The 26,424-nt window shown below is 40.5% G+C and overlaps 1 protein-coding gene across 1 annotated transcript in view; it reads left to right on the forward strand.

Moving 5' to 3' along the window:
• hspg2 (heparan sulfate proteoglycan 2) overlaps positions 1 to 26,424 on the forward strand; it is a 418,468-nt gene that overhangs the window by 357,418 nt on the left and 34,626 nt on the right. The window contains exons 61-72 of the mRNA XM_079558863.1: positions 1,540 to 1,735; positions 3,901 to 4,080; positions 6,616 to 6,876; positions 10,021 to 10,183; positions 13,285 to 13,382; positions 13,506 to 13,772; positions 15,454 to 15,566; positions 15,659 to 15,806; positions 18,078 to 18,194; positions 18,312 to 18,329; positions 23,093 to 23,177; positions 25,613 to 25,757. Of these exons, the coding sequence (XP_079414989.1) occupies positions 1,540 to 1,735; positions 3,901 to 4,080; positions 6,616 to 6,876; positions 10,021 to 10,183; positions 13,285 to 13,382; positions 13,506 to 13,772; positions 15,454 to 15,566; positions 15,659 to 15,806; positions 18,078 to 18,194; positions 18,312 to 18,329; positions 23,093 to 23,177; positions 25,613 to 25,757 (1,791 nt within the window). The remainder of the gene's footprint in view (positions 1 to 1,539; positions 1,736 to 3,900; positions 4,081 to 6,615; positions 6,877 to 10,020; positions 10,184 to 13,284; positions 13,383 to 13,505; positions 13,773 to 15,453; positions 15,567 to 15,658; positions 15,807 to 18,077; positions 18,195 to 18,311; positions 18,330 to 23,092; positions 23,178 to 25,612; positions 25,758 to 26,424) is intronic.

Genomic DNA, 26,424 nt, shown 5'->3' on the forward strand with positions numbered 1-26,424 from the left:
CATTGACAAAAAAGGGACGAAAAATTGATGAAAAAAATGACAAAAATGTGACCAAAAAATGACAAAAATGTGACAAAATGTGACAAAAAAGGGACGAAAAATTGATGAAAAAATGACAAAAATGTGACAAAAAAATGACAAAAATGTGACAAAATGTGACAAAAAAGGGACGAAAAATTGATGAAAAAATGACAAAAATGTGACAAAAAAGTGAGAAAACATTGACAAAAAAGGGACGAAAAATTGATGAAAAAAATGACAAAAATGTGACAAAAAAATGACAATAATGTGACAAAATGTGACAAAAAAGTGACGAAAAATTTATGAAAAAATGACAAAAATGTGACAAAAAAGTGAGAAAACATTGACAAAAAAGGGACGAAAAATTGATGAAAAAATGACAAAAATGTGACCAAAAAATGACAAAAAGATGACAAAAATGTGACAAAATGTGACAAAAACGTGATCAAAAATTGACGAAAAAAATGACAAAAATGTGACCAAAAAATGACCAAAAAGTTGAACACCCAACCAAAAAATGATGGAAAAAAAAATAATCTGATGACGTGAGGAAAAATATCCTCTCGGTTCAGGCGGGAGTTAAGGGGTTAAGAACCTCTGAGCCTTTAGACACGCCCCCTCCACACGCTGTCTGTGGCATCAGTGAGGAGCAGTGGTTGGTTACTCGGCTGGTGACCAAAGCTCGGAGGCGTCTCCAGGAGGTGGGGGCGTTCCTAGGAGGACTCAGGCAAACCTATCCCTAAAATGGCCGCCATCAGCCAAAAATTCAACAAAAATGTGACAAAAATTCAACAAAAATGTGACAAAAATTCAACAAAAATGTGACAAAAATTCAACAAAAATGTGACAAAAATTCAACAAAAATGTGACAAAAATTCAACAAAAAAATGACAAAAATTCAACAAAAATGTGACAAAAATTCAACAGAAAATGACACAAATTCAACAAAAAAATGACAAAAATTCAACAAAAATGTGACAAAAATTCAACAAAAAAATGACAAAAATTCAACAAAAATGTGACAAAAATTCGACAGAAATGTGACAAAAATGCAACAAAAATGTGACAAAAATGCAACAAAAATGTGACAAAAATTCAACAAAAATGTGACAAAAATTCAACAAAAATGTGACAAAAATTCAACAAAAATGTGACAAAAATTCAACAAAAAAATGACAAAAATTCAACAAAAATGTGACAAAAATTCAACAAAAAAATGACAAAAATTCAACAAAAATGTGACAAAAATTCAACAAAATGTGACAAAAATTCAACAAAAAAATGACAAAAAATCAACAAAAAAATGACAAAAATGTGACAAAAATTCTACAAAAATGTGACAAAAACCTATCCCTAAAATGGCCGCCATCAGAGTTTTTACAGATTACTCAGAAATACGTGAATGTGCCAAGGCAACACTTCAGCCATGTTTTTAATGAGGGAGTGACAGAATAACAGGATGGAAAGCTGGAAAAAGTCCATTTTGTTCACTGATCTTGTGTTGTTGTGTTTGCACAGATCCTGGTGGCCCGTCCGGAAGACAGCGGGACATACGTGTGCGTGGCCCGTAACAGTAAAGGCTCCACAGAGACCAAAGTGGAGGTGTTTGTTGAAGGAGGTGCCCAGCTGCCCTCTGTGCCCCGGGCCACCATCCCCGAGCCCCTCCTGATCGTGGTGGAGGGACAGACCGCCACCCTGCGCTGCGACGCACACGGTAGGAGGGGCCACAGCGGGGTTTAATACATGGAGGAACAAGTTACTCCATATCTCAGTCTACTACCAGTGTTTTATTTGTATATATATTAGATTTAAAATGTACCTTTTTAGCCATAGCTGTGAAACATGTTTATAATCTGCGTTAGGAAAGTCAGGAATCGATTTAGATTACAGCTAATAAACTAAAGTTTACCTGTTCCAGTCTTTTTAGTTTGAAATTGGGGAAAATGAGGTTCAGGGCCTTAACCATAACGTTGCCTCTTATTCCAAAAAGAGGTGTTTTCACTCCTTCAGGCACGAGTTAATCCTGTTTACTCTGGTTTTGTCTTATTAAGGCGAGACACTGCAGGTGAACAGGGAAAAAACATAAATGTAGAGATGTCAATTTGAAACTTTTGATGAACATCACAGATATAAATATGAGAAAAAAATGTATTGCATTTTTTGTGTCATTTTATGTTTTTACATAAAAATAAAAATAAATGGCCAAAATTGCCTATATTTTGGGCAACGAAATCAAAATAAGGAATTGATCCAGATTAAATGTTATGGTTTTATTTTATTGATATATTAGTGACTAAGATTTTTTCAGAGGGGATTTTGGATATTTTGTTTAGTTTTTCAATAAACTAATCATCAGTGAAAAAATCTGTAAAAACTGTTTTTTTGTTTGTTTCAAAGTTGAATAAATCAGGCTAGGAATTAGATATTAAAAAATCCCTCTGAAAAAACCTTCAGAATGTTGTTGTGTCTCAGCCTGTAAAGTGTGGAGTCTGTGGGAGCTTCTATAAGGGCTCAGGCTCTGCCCGAGTGCGGCTTCTCTCATTCAGAGAAAACCAGCCCTGAAGTTTTGTAGCGAGTGCGCATGCTCGGCCCGTTCTTCCACTTTTCCGCTCCAGCGTCTCGTAGGAGGAAAAACACCATATTTGGGTGAAAGCGTCATCACGGGGCCCCTTAGCAGGACACATGGATGTCAAATCTGTCAATATTTATGAATGAAAACCCGCGGGAAAGACGGCCTTTCTACGCAGACAAAAAAAATGACAAAAATGTGGCAAAAAAATGACAAAAATGTGACAAAAAAAATTGACAAAAAATTGACAAAAAATTGACATAAAATTGACAAAAAAATGACAAAAATGTGACAAAAAAATGACAAAAAAATGACAAAAAAAATGACAAAAAATTGACAAAAATGTGACAAAAAAATGACAAAAAATTGACAAAAAAATGACAAAAAATTGACAAAAAAAAGACCAAAATTTGACAAAAAATTGACAAAAATGTGACAAAAAAATGACAAAAAATTGACAAAAAAAAGACCAACATTTGACAAAAATGTGACAAAAAAATGACAAAAATGTGACAAAAAAATGAAAAAAATTGACAAAAAAAAGACCAAAATTTGACAAAAATGTGACAAAAAAATGACAAAAATGTGACAAAAAAATGACAAAAAATTGACAAAAAAATGACAAAAATGTTACAAAAAAATGACAAAAAATTGACAAAAAAATGACAAAAAATTGACAAAAAAAAGACCAAAATTTGACAAAAATTTGACAAAAATGTGACAAAAAATTGACAAAAAATTGACAAAAAATTGACAAAAAAATGACAAAAAAATGACAAAAATGTGACAAAAAAATGACAAAAAATTGACAAAAAAATGACAAAAAATTGACAAAAAAAAGACCAACATTTGACAAAAATGTGACAAAAATGTGACAAAAAAATGAAAAAAATGTGACAAAAAATGACGGCGCAGCAGCTACTTCCGGGTCGCCCCCACCTCGCAGACAAAACATCATCAAATAAACATCATCATTTTTATATCTGACATGAAAACTAAGATGTAAAGGGAGGAAAACAGATACAAATCTCCACTTCCACCACTGCGGGAAACATCAATACTTTCACCTGCCGGGTCTCGAACTTAAATAGAAGAAAGGTAATAGAAACAAGACATTTTTCATTGCTTTTTGCTGTTGAATGTGTTGACCTTTTCCCTGGCTTGTAATTTAACAATGAAGTAATGCGAATCTCTAATGACTTAGGCTTAATGATTCTCGTATTCTCTCTCCTCTGTCTTAATTTGAGTACGTAAAATCTCTGGGAATAGGTTTTATTTACTTTTATTTACCTCGTATTACTTTTTTCTAGGTTTCCCTGCTCCGACCATCTCCTGGTCGAAGCTGCGTTCCCCTCTGCCCTGGAGACATAAGATCGTGGACAACACCCTGGTCCTGCCCGGAGTGGGACGGCAGGACTCTGGAGAATACATCTGCACCGCCTCCAACAACATGGGCGCCGCCGAGGTCACCGTCAACCTGGACGTGGAGAGTGAGTTTGGAAACAATACTCGACTGTTTTAAACTCATGGAACAACTGAACAATTACATGATGGACAGAAACGCTCGAGATGAGTTCGTACATTGGAGTAGCTCGAATATAAAATCTCAAAAGCGAGATCAACAGAGCAAATTTCTCGACAAATATTGTAAATAATACTTCAGTCCAGGAGCTTTACCACATTAAAACAGGAAATGTTAAGCCTTTAGAAGGAATCACACGTCTGTAGTCGCCTAAATCACACCATTACCCTCGCCTAGGATGACAAGCCAGGACCCAAAGAAATGTCATTCAGGGCTCTAGACTGCGACCAAAATGCTCGCATATGCAACTATTTTTAGAGAACGTGCGAGTAAAAAAAATAAGTGGTGGCATCTGTGCGAGCAAAAAATAAATACAGTCTAGTAGGCTTTATGAGGAGTGCTACAAACAACGTTATAAACATCGTCTCCAGAGCCCTTCTCTGAGAACACACACACACTGCACAAACACGCACACACGCACACACACACGCTTCTACTATTATTGTATTAAGGCAGCTGGTGTTTAGGCTAAACCTTTTTGTCCAGGCAAGTGCCCCGCTCTCCCTGTTTGTCCGAAGCACAGGTGAAATACAGACAGCAACAGAAGCCACGTGTCCCAACATGAATTAACCTTCTATTAGTTTCTGCCAATACGCACTTTCCGACAGTTTATTCCCCAAAGAAGTATCTATTTTCACTTTATGTTCGCCTTTTGGGGCGGTAGCTCTGCAGCCGAGCAGCGAACTCACGAGCGGCGAGCTCACGAGCGGCGAGCTCACGAGCGGCGAGCTCACGAGCGGCGAGCTCACGAGCGGCGAGCGGCGAGCTCACGAGCGCAGGTCAGAGAGAAGCTCGAGCTCGAGAGGAGGAGACAGGAGCAGAAAGAGCTTAGCGGTTTATGTTCCTACCTGAGGTCGCTCTGAACTCCTCCCGGTCAAAAGAAGCTTGTTTTAGAGCCCAAACATAAAGCTAACGGAGAGCTAACGTAAAGCTAACAGAGAGCTAACGTAAAGCTAACAGAGAGCTAACGTAAAGCTAACGGAGAGCTAACATAAAGCTAACGGAGAGCTAACAGCTGCTGTTATGACCCGCCCTCCCCCTCAGCTGCAGCAGATTCAGCTCCTGTATTTTATTTAGGCTTTAGGCTAAAACAGGTACTTTTTGCCTGTGATTAATACGGTCTTAATTGGCAGTAATACATACTTTTCTAAGTGAATATCCTGCAAGTGACAGTGATGTTGCAGATTTGGAAAGAAAGAGACAAACAATTGTCAAGGAAGATGAATAATAATGGATTGAAAACACAAAATTAAAGCTGAACAATGCAAAAAATATATAACAACATTTTATAAAATCACTAATATTAATATGAAAAACTCAATTTTAAAAAGTTTTAACATTGTTTTAATCATTGTTAAGATCAATTATTAGTGATTTTGAACATGTTTATAACTGCCCTTGTTTTAATTTATTAAAATGGTGAATTTTGATAATGTGTCTCGAGTCTGTGCGACCAAATGAAAAAGTTAGTAGCACCAGCGCTACTAAAATAAAGGTTAGTCTGGAGCCCTGTCATTTGTCGTATTGTATAAAATATAGCATTTTCCACACAAGTATTTATTGAACAAGCAGTAGATGTGTGTTTAATTGAAATTATGATACAAACAACCCCCATTTCCACAGACACCGGTAGTGCAGCTGAGAATCACTGATCTATACTGAAGGTTTTGTTATTACAATTAATATCTAATCTATAGTTACAGTATTTGCAGGTTGCTAAATTTACCCTCTTCATAATTGTGCCCTCTTCTCAAGTCAAGTCACTTCTTAAAGCTGCATTATGCAACTTTTGATGTGGAGTTTCTGTGATATTTGCATGTGTTTGACCTTGTAGTGATTGAGTGGCTGTGTGAGCGGTTATTAATGTCATTTTTTTTTTTTTTTTTTAAATCGTACCACCAATTTTTTCATATTTTCTTTTTCCCTGATTTTTTAATTTTTTTTAAAAAATTTTTTTTTTTTTTTCTACATATCTTCACATTTTCTCACGTTACATTCCCCAATTTTTACCCCAATCTGTCCCAAATTTTCACATTATTTCCTAAATGTTTCCAATGTTTCCCAAACTTACCCCAGTAAATTTAAACTAGGCCTTTCAGATGGAATTGTCATTGTTATTGTTGATGATTTTTTTGATTCTTTTTATTTATTTATTTATTATTATTATTTCTCAATCTGTCTATATAGTGTTGTTGCCATAGCTGTGATGTATCTATTTTAATGTCAGTTTTCTGTGTTTTGTCTGGGTTTTGAGACGTATGGCATGAGGGGTGGGGGGCGGGGGGCGAACAGGGTGGAGGGAACGGGTGAAAAAGGGAAAAAAAAAAGCAAAAACATGTTGTGTGTGTAGACCATATGACTTGCAACAGAAATATTTCTTCCTGACATGAGCACAAAACAGAACAGAACAATCTATACATAATCTTCCCTTATTTCCGTCCAGCCCCTCCGTATGCCACGCCGATCCATGACGACGTGGCCATCCGGGTGGGGGAGGTGATCCGGCTGCAGTGCCTGGCCCACGGCACCCCCCCCCTCTCCTTCAGCTGGACCAAAGTGGGCGGAGAGCTGCCCCCCAGAGCTCACATCGAGGGAGGGGACCTGCAGATCGACCTGGCCACCGCGGAGGACGCCGGCAACTACAAGTGTGTGGCCAGCAACCGAGTGGGCAGCAGCGAAGTGGTGGCCACAGTCACGGTCAGATGTAAGTGTATCCTGCGGAGAGCGATACTGGCAACGTGAGGCTGAATCTCTCACATGGGCAATGGTGGTGTGAGCTCTTTATTCTAATCCACACTGAATCTGCTCGAGAGGGTCAAGTGAGGAAAATGAAGACATCTGCAATGGTGTCAGTCTGCGATTGGTTAAAACATTCAAAATTACACTTAAATGCCACCACAGAGAGCGACCCAATGGTTCTGGTGGATGGAGAAGTATTTAGGCGTCACCGTGGATTCCCAATTATCATTTCAAAAACATGTTAAGAAATTGAGGAACAAAATTCAATTCAATTTAGTGAATTTTAAACATATTAGAAATAACTTAACGACTGATGCTTCAAAATTGTACCTAAACGCCACGATTCTCTGGCATATTAATGACTGTTTGACGAGCTCAGGCCAACCAGACCACACTGTGCCTGTAGAAAGACTTTATGAGCAGACAGTAAAAACATTAGACAAGAAGAACAATTCTTATCATTACTGTAAAGCAAGGGAGTCACTTCATGTTCAAAGTTGATGGGGACATGCTGTGACGTTGAGGAGGGGAAAGGTGGTCAACACGATCTCCACCACCCAATGTTTTTTTTTTCTTCTTCTTCTTTCTATGCTACAAATAAAGCCAAAACTGTGTAGATTTTGCCTGCAAATGACATTTATTAATTTCAAGTTTGTCTGCTCTGGAAAACACAACACTGAACCAACACAACACATTTAAATGTGAAGAATTATCACAATAGTTAAGATCGCTGCCTAACTGCACCTCATTTCAAGAGTGCTCATAAACATAAAAACACTAGATTCCTTAATCAAAATATATTACAGAACAATAAGTACCTTCAGTAAATAAATCTGTTTCAGTGGTTCATTTAACAAATAATTAATTTTTAACATCAAATAATCCTTAGACCTAAACTAGAAAGCAGTCTCAGAACATTGTCATTTTGAACTGAAGTTGTCAGTCTGACATAACTGAGACTTACATGTTGTTGGAGGAAATAACCACGGATATCTTGTTTTTTTCGGTGGCATTTTCTAACGAAAGGTCGATTTTTCGAAAATAGCAAATAGTTACCCCGCTAATTTGATTGACATGCTTGTTATGTCACGTAGTTACATACGCCATCAAAAGCCACAACCAATCAGATTGCATCTATCCAATCAAGCAACCGATATGCGGGGGCAGCGGCTTGTCGGGCATTTGCGCACCTTCGAATGGCGTCCGCAAATGTAGAAAATGGGTTCAAAATATTGGTGGGGACATGTCCACACCAGTCCTTCAGGAAGTTACGCCCTTGCTGTAAAGTCTTTACCAAACATCATTTTTTAAAGAAAAATGTGTTCATGTATTCAGATGTAATTATGGTTCATAAAACCCTAAATGGACTAGCCCCGCCCCCATTACAGGAGTTTATACAGCTGAATGTAAATACAAGCAGAGGAGACTGTCAAATCCCATTAAGAAAGACTTCTTTTGGACAATCTGCCTCCTCAGTACGAGCAGCTCACTCCTCCAGAACTGAGGAACCTGAGCTCACTCCACACTTTTAGAAACTCTGTGAAGAAGTGGCTTTTGGACAATCAGACATGTGAACACAACACGGTCTAGAGCAGGGGGGCTCAAACGTTTTGCGTCCGAGGGCCAAAATGAAAAAGTTCCTGTGGGTCGCGGGCCAAACACAGCGATGTCAAGCTCGAAAACACATACAACAGATAATAATAAGTTACTTTATTTTTCGATAGCCTATACATTTGCATTTGATTCTATCTATGCAAATAACATGCTATATTAAAACAAATGGTAACTCTGGCAAAAGCCTAGTTTTAGTAGAACTAAATCAACAATTGTGACAAAATGGTGCAAAATGTAAAAACACCTGTATCTCCATCACCAACAGTGACTTTACCTCATTTGTTAACTCAAAGAAAATGCCACATTAGATCATTTATATAGTGTCAGTTCAGCATCAATTCTTTTTTTTAAGTCGATTTTAACATATACTGTTGTTGACGTAACAACCTTTGCAATAAAAGTTGGAAAACTATGAAAGTTGCTGCTACAACGCTCTGTGATTAAACACCAAGACACCACAACAGTAGCCTGATAAACCAGACCCACCTTCTTTCGTGCAGAAAGAAGGTGGGTCTGGCCACGCACGGTAGACAAGTTGTTGATTGGCGGCTAAGGCCGAACCAATCACGACCGTCACAGAGAAATGAGAAGGTTACGTCACTCGCTGCACTTCTATGTTTTTAGTTCAGTTAACGTTAACATCAGCCAAAACTAATCATGGATGAAGTAGTCGAGGATTTTGCCTCGCGTTCTCCGCGTGAGTTTATATTCACTTCATATTTGTTTAATTGGACACGGCTGTCGTCACGTCCGCTAATCGCTAATTGGTTTATTTCACTGACAATCTGTGCGCGTAAGGCCCCGCCCCTTCAAACTGCTCCAATTGCTCCGTGACCAGACTCTCCCTGCATGGAATGGACAGGGAAGAGTCTGGCAGAGCCAGGCAACCACAACAGGGTTTCCAAAAGGAGTGAAACAGCGCCCCCAATTTGACGCTGGTGGTCAAAACGTGTACTGCATCCATATTTACCATTGAGAAAGAATGAATGAGAGTTAGTATTAACCACACACAGCGCTAAAGGGCACTCTCTGGCGGGCCAACACAATTGTTTCGGGCACCCCTGGTCTAGAGTCACCGCTGACACATGTCTCGCTGTGCGGAAGATTGTGGTGTTTTGTGTTTTGTCCCTTTCTGATCTTTTATCTATGAACATTTACCTACTTTTTACATATTTAATGTTGTCGTTCATCCTTCACTGTCTCTTTATGTCTCTGTGATGGTGTTTCTCTGTATGTTTGTGCCTGTGTTTGTCCTGTCATGACATCAACCTGCCATGGGACGACGGATGAAAATGAGCCTATTTGGCTAACATGGCTAACTCCGGCACATTTACATGTTGAAGAAACACATGTTGATTAATGTGCACTGTCCCAATTCAAATAAAGATATAAATACAATACAATTAACAATTTAAAGAATATAAATGAAACAAAAAATCACTTATATCACACCAGCTCCAAACTGAGACTGTCTGTCATCTGTCCCCGTCTGCAGCCCCTCTGTCGGTGAAGGTGTCCCCGCAGGTGGAGGTGAAAGCTCAGGGCAGTGCGGTGGAGTTCACCTGTTCAGCAGCAGGGGGCGTCAAGACCCAAATCGAGTGGCTGAAGGAGGGAGGAGTCCTGCCGCCGAACCACGACGTCACCGATGGCGTTCTCAGGTGAATGTTAGGCATTATCCTGTGAGGATTCAGTTTGTCCCATTGAGACGTTGGTCAAGTCTTAAAACAATGCCACACTGTGAATGACTGATCTCACAATAATAAAGCAATAAAACTGAGGGAGACTCGGATACTGGTTGTGAGAAGTTATCAAGTGTCTTTCCAGCAATGCTAGATGGAGTTTCTCTATAAAACAAAAGTAAAGCCTATGTTTCCTCCTGGATGACTGAGAATTTGTACTGTTTTAAAGCTAGACAGACGTTTGGGAAGCCAGGCTACACATATAGAGCAGGGTTTCTCAACCTGGGGGTCGGGACCCACTAGGGGGTCGCGAGACAAATTTGGGGGGTCGCCAGAGCATATAGATAAAATCTGTATTTTAATATTATTATTATGGTGTCGTAGCAAACATGCTATTATACCAGGGTGCCATTATTTGTTCTAAATTTAATTCATTTTTGTTTTAGCCATTGTTTTTTCTTTGTTTTTTAAGAGTTGTATAGGTTTAACCTCTTAACTCCCGCCTGAACCCAGAGGATCTTTTTCCTCACGTCATCAGATTTTTTTCCATCATTTTTTTGTTGGATTTTCAACTCATTTTTTGTCATTTTTTTGTCAAATTTTTGTCAAATTTTTTCATTTTTTTGTCAATTTATTATCACATTTTTGTCATTTTTGTGACATTTTTTTTGTCATTTTTTTCAGATTATTTACATTTTTTCGTCAATTTTTTTAATCAAATTTTTGTCATTTTTTTTTCATTTTTTTGTCATTTTTTTGTCACATTTTTGTCAATTTCTTGAGACATTTTTGTGACATTTTTGACACTTTTCCATCAATTTTTTGTCACTTTTTTGTCACATTTCCATCATTGTTTTCATCTCAGTTTTGTCGCTATTTCTCCAGAAGCTTTTGGATTGGGGTAAAGACAAACTGGAGAAAATGTGCTCGGTTCAGGCGGGAGTTAAGGGGTTAAATGTCCCTGTTTTCCCCATAGTCTGACCCGGGTGGGGGTCACGATCCTAATTAACTGCTATAATGGGGGTCGCGGCTCTAAAAGGTTGAGAACCACTGATATAGAGCTATGGAAGATGTTTAATTTAAGGACAAACTCAAATGGAAGTATTTATATATAAGTGTAGGCTCTCATTCATCCAGCGAGTATCCATTGTAGAAAGGTGAAACCATTACCAGGACTGGGCTTTGGTAAAAGTTGAGGACATTTCGCTTCTAGTCACAGAAGCTTCTTCTTAGCTCACGGGTCATAAAAGACACTATTATGGTTCAAGGTTCAACTTCATTACTGTCCCGAAGGCAGTTATTATGCAGCAGGAGTCCACACATGATACAGCAAAACAAACAAAGACAACAGTTGTGTTAAGAACAAAGATCATGCCATCTTATCTTAGAAAAATAGCTTGATTTGTACTTGAAATAAGACTTTTGATGCTGATTTTGAGGTTTCGACTCGTCTTGAAATAAGATTGCCAATGGAACAAGCATTAATTTGCTCAAAATAAGACAAAAAAACCCTGAAATGAGACAAAATGGTCAAAGGCAAGAAAAATCTGTCTAGTTCCGTTGGCAATCCTGTTTCAAGACGAGTCAAAATTGTATCAAAAGCAGCATTAAAAGTCTTATTTCAAGCACTTTTAAGTCATTTTTGTCTAAGATAAGACTTTCCAGTAATCACAGCCATCATCAGTCCGGCTCTGAAGCTGAGAGACAATCAGCATAAAGTCGGACAAAGCCTAAGGTGCTGCAGCTTCCTTGCTGAGCGACATAAGATCATTTACCCAAACTGGAGGGGACTTAGTAAGACCCAGGCTCCTCCCTTGCACTGCAAAAAGTATTTAACTAGATCAGTATAAACATCAAATTTTAGTTGTTTTGACTGGTTAAGAAGTTGTTGGGCATTTGTCCCAGATTATTTCACTTGTTCTGAGATGTTTCTGACTCGTTTCGATACATTTCGTCCTTATTTCAGGTCATTTTCTTTGCCAATGGGGAAAGAAAATTGGTCTCATCTCATTGGCGATTTGACTTTCTTATTTCAAGCGAGATTTACCCGAGAACTGGTCTGAAATGTCCTCAAACAAGCAAAGGAAACTTCAGGAAAAGTGTCTAAGTGAGTGAAAACCGCTCAAAACAAGAAACATTTCCTCAATTCAAGTCATTGAAATTTGACAAAAAATGTGAGTAAAAAGTGACGAAAAATACAAAAAAATTACAAAAAATTGACCCAAAAAATACAAAAAAATTACAAAAAATTGACCCAAAAAATACAAAAAAATTACAAAAATGTGACCAAAAATGACCAAATAATGACAAAAAAATGACAAAAAAATGACAAAAAAATGACCAAAAAAATGACAAAAATTTGATGAAAATTTGATCAAAAAAATGACAAAAATTTGATTAAAAAAATGACGAAAAATGACAAAAAATTGACAAAAAAATTACAAAAAGTTCTCCTCAAACAAGCAAAGCAAACTTGGTCAGATCAGGAAAAGTGTCTAAATGAGTGAAAACCGCTCAAAACAAGAAACATTTCCTCAGTTCAAGTCATTGAAATTTGACCAAAAATTGACCAAAAAATGACAAAAATGTGATTAAAAATGACCAAATAATGACCAAAAAATGACAAAAAAATAAAAAATAAATGAAAAAAATTTGATGAAAATTTGACCAAAAAAATGACAAAAATTTGATTTAAAAAAATGACGAAAAAATGACCAAAAATTGACAAAAAAATTACAAAAAGTTCTAATCAAAGAAGCAAAGTAAACTCGGTCCGATCAGGAAAAGTGTCTAAATGAGTGAAAACCGCTCAAAACAAGAAACATTTCCTCAATTCAGGTCATTTAAGCCAATGCTTGATATTTACTTTTTGTAGTGTGAGGAGGGAACCAAAGCTGCCAAAGCAGGTCTTTGTTCTACTGAGTCAATGGGTCGTCACTTTTATGATCTAAGAGCTAAGAAGAAGCTTCTGTGACTAGAAGAAAAGCATCCTCAACTTTACCAAAGCCCAGTCCAGTTGATGATTTAACCTTTCTACGATTGATCTATATCTACATGTTTTTATGTTTTTTTCCCCCCAGAATTGAGAACCTTGAGCAGAGCAATGAAGGCGTCTACATCTGCAGAGCCTCGAGTGCCTACGGTCAGGCCCAGGACACGGCCACGCTGACCATTCAAGGTGCGCTCAGACCTCCTCAACAGTTCTTCTCAGTTTGTCCAGCTGTTTGATTATTCTCAGTTTGTCCAGCTGTTTGATTATTCTCAGTTTGTCCAGCTGTTTGATTCTGTTGTTTCCCCACAGCGCTGCCCAAGGTCATGATCAACGTGCGCACCTCCGTTCAGACCGTGATGATCGGCAACTCGGTGGAGTTCGAGTGCCAGGCCGTGGGAGACCCCCAGCCCACCATCAAGTGGAGCAAAGTGGGTGGGACGCTGCCCGCTCACATCATGGTGAAGGAGGGGATGCTGAAGATCGACCAGGTGACGGAGGCGGACGCGGGACAGTACCGCTGCACCGCCACCAACAACGTGGGCTCGGTGCAGTCCCAGGTCGTGCTCAACGTGCAGTGTGAGTGCACTGAAGATGCTGGTCTTACTTTCGATCTTGTCAATTTTCTTTATAAAGCACATTTAAAAACAACCATTGTCGACCAAAGTGCTGGGCAAGAACAGTAACAATATGTACAATAAACACAATAAAAGTTAAACACAGGTCATAAAGGCACAAACTGTGTCTGGTCCACATGGAACCGAAGGCTAAAGCAAAAAGATGAGTTTTTAATTTGGTTTTAAACTCCTCTACAGACTGAGCCGAGCACATGTAGAGGAGGCGGGTCCAAAGTTTAGGGGCCACTGAGGAGGCTCGGTCACCTCTGGACACACAGACAGAAGGAGCTGGTCTGCAGACCTCAGAGCTCTGGAAGGACAGTAGAGCTGCAGCAGTTCTGACAGATACTGAGGTGCCAGTGAATTTAGGCACACACTTGCACCTACTGTAAAGGGAGAAAGTAAGAATCAGGATTGGCGGGGGATCAACAGTGAGCGACCGCGGGTGCCGGCCTGGGTGTCGCACGCGTGGGCACAGTGGGCGGACATTGCCCTTATCGACATGGCTAAACTAGCCATATATGAGAGGAATGCCACACATTTAATTACAAACGTTATTTTTTTTTATTTTTTTTTTATTTATTTTTTTCTCCTTTTTTTAAAATATTTTTTATTTTATTTATTTTTTATTTTATTTTCTTATTTTTTTTATTATTATTATTTTCTCTTTTTTTATTTATTTTTTTCTTCTCTCTCTTTTTTCCTCTCTTCTCTTTATCTGTTATCTGTTCTGTTCTATGGATTTACTCTACTCTAAACTCAAATCTTTGATTTTAGTAGTGGTGGTGGTGGTGTGGATGGTGGTAGTGGTGGTAGTGGTAGTGATAGTGATGGTGGTGGTTATGGTGGTGCGACAGCGGCGTTTGGGTACGGAAGGTGGCGGTGGTGGTGGTAGTAGTTGTGGTGTTTGTATTGACAGCGGCACTAATGGTACGAATTGTAGCTTAAAATAGTCTACTGGCTTATGCCATACCTCATGTGTGTTGTTTTGTCTCTCTTTTCTTTTTCTGTTTTTTTTTCTTTTTCTTTTCTTTAAAGGTATTGTGTCCTCTCTGCACATTTGTAAAATATGCACTTTTTGCAATAAAAAAAAAAAAAAAAAAAAAAAGAGTTTAGGCATTTAAAAACAATCAGCAGAATTTTAAACATGATTGGAAAGGGAACTGGTAGCCAATGTAAAGAGGACAGAATGGGACTGATGTGCTCCGGGCTGCGGCGTGTTGGACTCCCTGCAGGCGCTGGAGGGATTTAAGGTCCAGCCCTGTGTAAAGGGAGTTACAATAATCCAACCTTGAAGTGATGAAGGCCTGGATCGCCTTCTCTAAGTCTTTTTGTGGGGCCTTAATTTTCCCAAGAAGTCTTAGTTGGAAGAAGCCTTTACAACTGATCCAATGTGTTTTTCAAATTTGAAACAAGTATCAAAAGTCACCCCAAGATTTTTAACAGTGGGGCGGATAAAGGAAACAAGAGGCCCAATAACACTGTCAGGGGGTTGAAACTTTCCGAATACCGCTATCTCTGTTTTGGTTTTGTTCAAAGACAGGAAATTTGAATTTAGCCAAGACTGGACGGGACTGGAAGGATCTTGTCCTTTCACTTTGACGCACAGTGAAGCATTACATTTCTCCTTTTCTTTCACTCAGCTCTGCCTCAGATCGCGGCTCTCCCTGAGACCAAAGAGGTGACCATCGGCTCTGACGCCGTCTTGCCCTGCGTCGCCTCAGGATATCCACAGCCTGAGATTAAATGGTCCAAGGTATTGTTCTATCTTTCCCTAACTCTAACCCTTTTCACTCTCTATATAAAAAAGAGAACATTAATGACCTTCTTGTTTCATTGCCTCTGCAGCTGGATGGAGAGCTTCCTCCTAAGTGTTCTCAGGAGGCCAACGTTCTGACCGTTCCTCGCGTGGCTCAGGACGACTCCGGGACGTACGTCTGCACCGCGTCCAACAAACAGGGCAAAGTGGAGGCCTTCACCGCGCTCATCGTTCACGGTTAGACCTTTACTTACTGCACACAGAAACAAATGAGTGAGGTCTGATGAAGACGTGATTGACTGGGGAAAAGTATGGCACTGGATCCTGGAAAAATCTAGACGTCGGGATCGTGATGAAGAGAGAAACGGATCGATTTGCCAGAGAACGCAGCAGTGCTTTACTGACCGTGCAGGGATGCGGTCACTGGATTGGACCGTTGTAGTGAAGAAGGAGCTGAGTTGAAAGGCAAAGCTCTCGATGTTTCGGTCGATCTACATTCTGTGAAATGGGTTTCCAAGGCAGGGTGGCTGAGGAGCTGAGTTACCCGGGAGGAGCTCGGGGTAAAGCCGCGGCTCCTTTACGTTGCCTTCCTGGCGAGGTTTTACAACTACACTGGAAGGAGGCACCAGGGAAGATTGATGACATGCTGGAGGGACTGAGTGTGGGAACGCCTCAGGACACCCTGGGCGAGCTAGAGGAAGTGCACCGTAGTGTTCAGACTATTGAGCACACCTGAGGTTTAATGCCCCATCAGCACACTGAAAATACAAGACTTTACTCTCTGTGTGCAGTAAAATGTTTCATTGTTTTTGATAACATGACACATGACATGACCGTAAACATCTATAGATTAGCTGCATCTTTGTTTAAGCCACAAGGTGCAAAATGTGTGAAAAAAGTGAAGTTTACAGTCTGGAAATGATGGAACATTATCAGGGAAGTCTGGACGTCTCTGCTCAGACTGAGCCTTGGAAAACCCAGGCTGCTGTGAGCGCTCCAATCATTTCCAACAGCCTGGGGATCATGGCCGAAATTATCGCATGGATTTGGGAACCAGTCACTGAATGAGGATTGACACCAAGACGATGACACACTATTCGACTATTTTACGCATAAAACATTTTAAAAAATACGTTTATTTACAGATCCAACAGGACAGCAATGACGCCATGTTTTGATCAAGCTTTAGACTGTGTTCTAAAGAGTCTAGCTTGGAAGTTTTGGGTACGGCGAGGGTTCATTTGAAATGTTTTGTACTTTAGCTGGTGGTATGTCAACAATGCCACGATAGGAATTTCACCTAAAGAATAAGCACTTGAGTTAATAAGACGCACAGGTAAGTACCAGTGTTAATTTCGTCGACTAAAATATTTAGTCTTAATTTTAGTCAAAGTGATATTATTGACGACTAAAATTGGACTAAAACTGAATTAAAAGTTTATCATGAGACTAAAACTATGACTAAAATAAGACTAAATAAAAATGAAAAGGAGAGACTAAAATCATCCAAACTTGTATTGAGCGTCTGAAAGAGCCTCAGATCATGTTTAAAGGATCAGCTCTGAGCTTTGTTCATGTGGAGCAGAAACATGAAGCAGAGGAACAACATTAAACATGATTATAATCAATATTATCAATGCAAAGTCGACTCAATTCGTCTTACATTCAGTCGACTAAATTGACGTGCAATTTAAGTCGACTAAAACTAGACTAAAATTGAAAAGTTTTTTTAAAATTAAATTACATTTTAGTCAAAAGACTAAGACTAAGACTAAAACTAAAATAAAATATGTTGTCAAAATTAACACTGGTAAGTACATGATAGAAAATGACAGGCAACGTTCCATTTGCAACAGTTGTATTTTAGTTTCATCAGTTAGAAAACTGTTCCGGATGCCTCCTGGTCGCCTCCCGCGGGAGGTGTTCCAGGCATGTCCTAGTGGGACAAGGCCTTGTGGACCCAGGACACGGTGGTGGGACTATGTCTCCGAGCTGGCCTGGTGTCGCCTCGGGGTCAGAACAGCTGGAGGAGGTGTGGCCTCGGGGTCAGAACAGCTGGAGGAGGTGTGGCCTCAGGGTCAGAACAGCTGGAGGAGGTGTGGCCTCAGGGTCAGAACAGCTGGAAAATGGATGGATGGATAGAAAACCTTTTTCAGTTGAAACACACTTGTGCAGCTTAGTTGAGTCCATAGTTTAGTTTCGAAGAATCCACAGACATAGTTTACGACAAAAGGAAAGTTTGTCATACGGCACGTCGTACATCCTCTGATACGATGATGTGATTGGCTGTGGCTACGTGCACACGCATGATACACATTGGTAGCGCCTAATAAACGGCCCTGGACAATCGTAAACCACATCTCCTACCAGAAAACCCCCAGACTAAATATAACTTGTGATATTTTGTCTGGTGATAGCCACTCTAGCTCAGACCCAGGATGAAGCTAAATGAAAAATCAGAATCATCACTATTATTTATGTTAATCTTGTTATATCTTTCCATTGCAGAGAGAGTGATGCCCTACTTTGCCCAGGAGCCCTTGTCCTACCTCACCCTCCCCACCGTCAAAAACGCTTACAAGTCCTTCAGCATCAAGATCAACTTCAGACCCGACAATGTGGACGGTAAGAACTGTTTTCTCCACTTTTCATCACACGTTCTGTTTCAATACAACCTTTTACTCTGTGTTGTTTGTTCTTCATGTCTAATATCTGTTCTCTTCCGCACTCGCGTGGTGGAAGGTCTCATATTGTACGCCGGTGAGTCTGACAGCATTTGAGACGGTCCAAACCTCAACGCCGACGTTTGCCGCTGTGCTTAGTGGCTGCGACATCATGAGCACCCGGCTGATTTTAGGGCATTGCAAGACAGAAACGCCTCAGTTATTCTGTGGAAAGAGTTTGTTTATGTCAATGCTCACTGCAGGAGGGGAAGGTGTACATTAAACTGACTTGAATTCACAATTGTTGAGTTCAGTTCACCTGTTCTTACCATGACAAAGCTTGAACTCTTCTTCCAAATTTCTTGCTATTATGACTGGATTTGTGCTTCATTTTTTAGTATATTAGACCGGCAAGGGTCAGATCCCAGTGCACATTTTTAAAGGAATAGGCCACCGTTTTTACATACTGAGATATGTTCTTACCTCACTTTAGCCGAGTTAATATATCCCCGTCTGGTCTTTGTCCGTGCGCTCACACATACGCAGCCTCTCCCACATGTCACATAGCTCCAAAAAAGCTCACGATAGAAGCTACCAAGCTCTTCCACGTGTTCCCTATTTAAATAAAGTTACGTGAAGTGTTTTCATGCGAAGTATATTTACACAGAAATGTAACATGTGGATTTTATAAGCAGATAAAAAGGGGGACTATATTGTGAGGCGTAATGATACGAGGAGCAAAACGTCCGCGCAGTAACTCCTAAAGACTTCCCCGCTCACTTCCGTCAATAGAAGCTGCGTGACTTGTACAGAGCCTTTTACAACAAGCAGAAAATATATTTTGGGAAAGTGCTGCGCATTCCTACCTCATGGTGGAGCTCCTGAGTCCTGTGTCGCCGTCTGGGGTGAGTTGGAAATCTGTGAAACATTACTACACTATATACTTTCTGCTTGTTGTAAAAGGCTCTGTACAAGTCACACAGCTTCTACTGACGGAAGTGAGCGGGGAAGTCTTTAGGAGTTACTGCGCGGACGCTGTGCTCCTGTATCATTACGCCTCACAATATAGTCCCCCTTTTTATCTGCTTATAAAATCCACACGTTACATTTCTGTGTAAATATACTTCGCATGAAAACACTTCACGTAACTTTATTTAAATAGGGAACACGTGGAAGAGCTTGGTAGCTTCTATCGTGAGCTTTTTTGGAGCTATGTGACATGTGGGAGAGGCTGCGTATGTGTGAGCGCACGGACAAAGACCAGACGGGGATATATTAACCCGGCTAAGGTTAGGTAAGAACATATCTCAGTATGTAAAAACGGTGGCCTATTCCTTTAAAGGTTAATCTGACATTATGAGCTGCTAAACTAGTACAAGATTCACCTGCACTTCTGAGCAGGTCTGAACTTTATGTTTGTCTAGTTTTACATATAAATAAGACCCTTCAGAGACACTGGGACATTCAGATCTCTTCAGACGCCATTAAAATACATCCATAAAACGTCCACGTCAATGGGATAAATCTTGTCACCCGTCCTACTCGGAAATTAATTGGTTTGAAAACACGGGGGCAGCGATTATTATGAGTTAAAATTTAATGAAACAGATAACCTTGACACAATATGCAAATGTGTGTTCAGAATTATGAATCCAAGTCATTCATTTTTAATCTAGATCTTCCTCTTTTTGCACTTCCACAAATCAAATACCTCGAGGCGTGAATCAGCTGCGTGTTTTATGGCTCGTTCATTTGGATTCGAAGTGAAATGTCGTGCATGTTCCCGCCGGCCTGCGTGTCCCTGGCATGTGGGCACAGTTCAGACAAAGGCTGCTGTTTGCACCTGATCTCAGTGACGCTTAGGGAGGCACCGATACCACTTGTTCTAAAACCGATACGAGTACTTGGATTTAAGTACTCGCCGATACCGAATACCGATACGAGTACAAGGCATTTTCTTCAACATTCTGACTTTTTTCACAGCAGATTGGTTTGTAATGAGTAAATTTACTCAAAAGCCCATGTCCTAAAGCTCCTCAATGCCTGAGCTTTATTCATTTATGTGTTTTTATTGAACAATAGTATTGAGATGTTCCTTAAATGGTCTCTTTTCGTCTTTACTTCAGCTCCTGTAGATTTTCTCGTGTGTTTGTAGTAACTTAGCGAGAAGCTACAGCGTTTTCATTGTTCTGCTGCGGCTCATTTTCCCTCAATATAAACATGCTGTATGTCTTTAGTTTGGATTTTCTGAGGACTTTTTAGTCGCTGGGTTAGTTTTTCAGATGAATAAACTAGGGCTGAAACAACTAATCGATCACTGAAATAGTTGTCAACTATTTCAGTAATCGATTAATCGTTTTCTAGCAAACACAGAATAAAGTAGAGCAAAAAAGACGTGAAAATTATGTATTTTGGATGAAAACCTACTTTGTTTTTAAAGTGAGGGCCTGCAGTGTTTTGTACATTGTAAATTTAATAAATATCTGTCTTTGTCTCGTCCAATCAGAAGCAGAATTAGCACAAAGAGCCTCCTACAAACGCTTACTTTAAGTTTACTCCATCAACGTGTCCTCGAGCGGCACCACTTTAGCTTTATGTGATAAAAAATGGAAAAAATACAATTTCCACGCACCTTTCACAGCCAAGCGATTAATCGATTCATTGTAAAAAATAATTGGTAGATTAATCGATTACCAAAATAATCGTTAGTTGCAGCTCTAGAATAAACCCCTGGGCTTAAAACGGCGTCAGAATGGCCCAAACTGCTAGCCGCGAGTTAGCATCGTTAGCCTGTATGTTGTAAACACTGCAGCGAGTTAGCAACGTTAGCCTGTATGTTGTAAACACTGCAGCGAGTTAGCATCGTTAGCCTGTATGTTGTAAACACTGCAGCGAGTTAGCAACGTTAGCCTGTATGTTGTAAACACTGCAGCGAGTTAGCATCGTTAGCCTGTATGTTGTAAACACTGCAGCGAGTTAGCATCGTTAGCCTGTATGTTGTAAACACTGCAGACGCTGCAGCGAGTTAGCATCGTTAGCCTGTATGTTGTAAACACTGCAGACGCTGCAGCGAGTTAGCAACGTTAGCCTGTATGTTGTAAACACTGCAGCGAGTTAGCATCGTTAGCCTGTATGTTGTAAACACTGCCGCGAGTTAGCATCGTTAGCCTGTATGTTGTAAACACTGCAGACGCTGCAGCGAGTTAGCATCGTTAGCCTGTATGTTGTAAACACTGCAGACGCTGCAGCGAGTTAGCATCGTTAGCCTGTATGTTGTAAACACTGCCGCGAGTTAGCATCGTTAGCCTGTATGTTGTAAACACTGCAGCGAGTTAGCATCGTTAGCCTGTATGTTGTAAACACTGCCGCGAGTTAGCATCGTTAGCCTGTATGTTGTAAACACTGCAGACGCTGCAGCGAGTTAGCATCGTTAGCCTGTATGTTGTAAACACTGCAGCGAGTTAGCATCGTTAGCCTGTATGTTGTAAACACTGCAGCGAGTTAGCATCGTTAGCCTGTATGTTGTAAACACTGCAGCGAGTTAGCATCGTTAGCCTGTATGTTGTAAACACTGCAGCGAGTTAGCAACGTTAGCCTGTATGTTGTAAACACTGCAGCGAGTTAGCATCGTTAGCCTGTGTGTTGTAAACACTGCAGCGAGTTAGCATCGTTAGCCTGTATGTTGTAAACACTGCAGCGAGTTAGCATCGTTAGCCTGTATGTTGTAAACACTGCAGCGAGTTAGCATTGTTAGCCTGTATGTTGTAAACACTGCAGCGAGTTAGCATCGTTAGCCTGTATGTTGTAAACACTGCAGCGAGTTAGCATTGTTAGCCTGTATGTTGTAAACACTGCAGCGAGTTAGCATCGTTAGCCTGTATGTTGTAAACACTGCAGCGAGTTAGCATCGTTAGCCTGTATGTTGTAAACACTGCAGACGCTGCAGCTCTAACAACATTAAGCTCTGGTTAAATCCAGCTCAGACTCTGGTTTAGAGAGCGCAGTCTGTGATAAAGTCAGCTCTATGTGGATTATTGTGTTTACACTAAACAATTCTACAGTTTAAAAAAAATTGTGAGGCTGGAGCGCTACTCGGATGTAAAAAGTTGTATAAGTTTAGTCTTTTGGGTGCTCTTCAGTGCAGGGATCCGTTTCAGCTAAAAATCAAACAAACTGAGGCGCTCCAAAGGTAGAAATATTAAAAAGCCTTTATTTAAACATGGCTAGATTAGGTCAAATTGCCAACGCGTTTCGGCTCTAGGTCTTCCTCAGGGCGAGCTCGAGACGGCTGCCTCTGTACAGCTATAAAGCTCACAGCATTGGTCACATGTCCCAAGTGGGTTGGTCCAAGGTGGGCGTGTTCATAGTCACCTGGTTTGTAGAATACAAAACAATAAAATATGTACAATACACTGTTCTTTACAAAACGATAGAGAGAAATGCAAATAATTACAAAACCCATACATTTTACAAAAATACAGACAAATCTAATTCTCCATTGAGGCCAATTCTCCAGTTTGTTGCTTCTTCTAGGTCAAATGGTATCGCTTTCTGGTATCGGGACCTCATGAATGAGCACGAGTATGAGTACGAGCGTGTGGTTTCGGCCCGATACCCGATACTGGTAGCGGTATCGGTGCATCCCTAGTGACGCTGAAAGCTTTATAAACATCCACAGCCATCAGTCTTTGGTTGGCTGAAGTTAGCCTCACCCTGGCATGCCGCTTCATCGTGAACTTCTGAACAGTTTGTAATGTGTGCTGAGATTTATGCGGCTAAACAAATGCATCGCTGACTGAATGACTTTTCCTTGACTGACTGTGTGGTGGTAATTGTGAGTTTGTAATGTTTGTGGTGCAGGAATGATCATGTACAATGGGCAGAAGAGGACCACGGGAGCCGACTTCGTGTCTCTCGGACTCGTGGGAGGTCGGCTGGAATTCAGGTCAGTGTTTTTCACACATGGATCGGGCGCCGCAGAGTCCGGTTCTTAAGCCCGTTGAGAATCTTTAGTTTGTGCTGCTTTGCTCGGTGGTCACGCTCTCCCATCGTCAATGCAGGATTTTGATTAAGCTCGTTCCTCCCACCTGAACCGAGCACATCTTCTCCAGTTTGGATTTAGCCACAGCTTAAAGCTTCTCGAGCGAAGCGTCAAAACGACGACGAAAATGAGGAGGAAAATACAACAAAAGAGCGACAAAAACACGCCGGAAAAGTTACGAAAAAGCCACAGAAGCAAAAAAGTGACGAAAACGTGATGAAAACGTGAGGGGAAAAGGTGTCAAAACACAACAAAAAGGTTTGAAAAATGTGATAAAACACGTCGACAACGTAACAAAAAAGAACAGTTTTGTAGCTTTCAAATGAGGGGCAGCTGTTCTATAGGCCACATGTGCCAAGGCCCGCGGGCCGAATGTGGCCCTTTGAGGAGCATGCATTCCTAAACATGTAAAAAAAATGGTAAGTCTTTAGCCCAGGGGTCACCAACATGGTGCCCGCGGACACCCAGGGGCCCTTTGGGGCATGTCCAGGAGCCCTTGGGACTTTTTCTAAAGTGTAAAACACTTCATTTTCTTGAAACTAATTCTTAAAATTACAGGTATTTTGGTTCTTGTGACTCAGTTTGAGTTTAAAATAAAGCTATTTTAATATAATATGGGGTCAATATCCTATAAGTCAGGGGTGTCCAAAGTGCGGCCCGGGGGCCAAATGCGGCCCTCAGACCAATTTCTGGTGGCCCTCGGCCTCTTGCTGTATCGGTCACATCACCAGAGATGGATCTTTTTATTTGAAATGTAATAATTCTATACAATTCTAACCGAACAACTAACCTTTTATTGTGAGACAGAGCTGCATGAAGGTTTCAAGCTTAAAGAGAGGTGGGGCACAATTTAAACCTCTGCTAGTCCAAGGTTTTGTGGCACTAACTACTGATCTACGGCCCTTCACCCCGTGTACGCTTCAATATGCGGCCCCCCATGAAAAAAGTTTGGACACCCCTGCTATAAGTGAACAGTGTACGTTTAAGTCTTTAGGATTTGTTTTTAACTGGTCGCCCTCGAACAACTTAATGCTCTTAAAGTCGCCCTCAGCTGAAATAAGGTTGGTGACCCCTGTTTTAGCCCATTCCTGTGTAGAGTTATGGATTTTTAACAAAATAACCAGTTCACTCACTCAGCCACTAGGGGGCAGCTTGAATATAGAAAGGAAAGAATTCCACAGTGTCCGGCAGATTCCACTGACATAATAAGAGATCAGGATATAAACAGCATATTATAGCCACGTGGTAAATGGTCAGTCTGCCCCAGGGCAGCTGTGGCTACAATAGTAGTAATTTACTGTCATCGAATGTGGAGTGAATGAATAATGACTTTATGTAGCACTTTTAGGGCTTTTCCACCAAGGTGCTGGTTCTGGGCTGGTTCTGGTGCCGGGTTGGTTCCATACTGACTTGGTTTTCCACCAAAATGAGAGCTGTGCCTATTGTCATAGCAACGCTTTGGGAAGTCAACATCAAACATGGAGTAACATCTCACTACAGCCACTTCTGGTTATAAAATACAGAAAAATAAGTTTGTTTCAGTCACAGCAGCCGTTAACATTTTGATTTCTTCTTTCTAACTCTTGTTTTAGCTGAAGAGCATAAAGCAAAACAACTGTTTCCTCCACAGAGACTGTTTCGGCTTCTCCAGGAAGTTCTAAGCACAAACTAACTAATATTGATTGTTTGTTGGAGGAGAGAGCCACGCCCCCAGCCGCTGACATCACTGGTGCTCGTTTCTTGGTCCAGCTTTTAACTGGTTCCCGACCGGCACCAGATTTTGGAACCAAGAGCCAGCGTTTTTTCAGTGGAAAACGAAAGAACCGGTTCTGAAACTGGAACTGGCCCAGAACCGGCACCAGCACTGGTGGAAAAGGGCTATTTGAGAAACATGTGACACAGGTTATTTATGAGGCCTCAGTCCTTTACAATATAAACGACCCGCCGTGGAGGCTGAATCTCAGCCCTCGACCCAAATGACTTGGACGCCCCTGCAATAGGCTGGAAGCTCCAGGCCAGAAGCTTTTAGTTTTGGGCAAAGCTGAACTTGAGAAAATGTGTTCAAGTGGGAGGAAACAGGTTAAAAATATCATGTAACACTGAACGTTTTGACATTGCACAAACTTATTGAAACACTAGTGTGTCCAGTGAAATATGAAATGGCGTGACCTGTGTGTTACTCAAAGGTTCCGAAGGCGTAAACTGTACTGGGGTATTTCTGAATCGGAGACATTCTTTCATCTGTAAACATGTTTTCCTCATCCGAAACGAGCCTGATGTCACCAGTCTTATTATGGTCTGCATCACCTGATCGCCCGACGTGTCTCCTGTGATCCCAGGTTCGACGTCGGCTCGGGCATGGCCACCATTCGGGACCCGAACCCCATCAAACTGGGAGAGTTTCACACGGTGGAGTTTTCCCGAAACCTCACTCTGGGTTATATGATTGTGGATGGAGGGGAGCCTATCAACGGCAGCTCACAGGTAAATCACTAACGCACAAAACATACAGGAGCTCACAGGTACATCACTAACGCACAAAACATACAGGAGCTGCTCACCATGACATCCCCTAAACTCCAGACTGCTGTGGAACGGATACATCAGACCCAGTGCAGCCTCGTTCACTATTCAGAGTACTATATATGCTGTACTGTATGTTGTAGATGAGATTTAAGGTCCTTTTGTCATGCTTTTTCAAAAGTAATGAACTAGATCAGTATAAACATTTCAATTTGAGCATAATAATCCAATTGTCCTAGATTATTTCACTTGTTCTGAGATGTTTCTGACTCGTTTCGATACATTTCGTCCTTATTTCAGGTCGTTTTCTTTGCCAATGGGGAAAGAAAATTGGTCTTATCTCATTGGCAATTTTACTTTCTTATTTCAAGCGAGATTTACCCTAGAACTGGTCTGAAATGTCCTCAAACAAGCAAAGGAAACTCGGTCCGATCAGGAAAAGTGTCTAAATGAGTGAAAACCGCTCAAAACAAGAAACATTTCCTCAATTCAAGTCATTGAAATTTGACAAAAAAATGACAAAAATTTGATTAAAAAATGACGAAAAATGACCAAAAATTGACCAAAAAAAATACAAAAATGTGACCAAAAATGACCAAATATGACAAAAAAATGACAAAAAAATGAC

The sequence above is a fragment of the Gobius niger genome, assembly GCF_951799975.1.
Source record: "Gobius niger genome assembly, chromosome: 6".
In the NCBI taxonomy this organism is placed as follows: domain Eukaryota; kingdom Metazoa; phylum Chordata; class Actinopteri; order Gobiiformes; family Gobiidae; genus Gobius; species Gobius niger.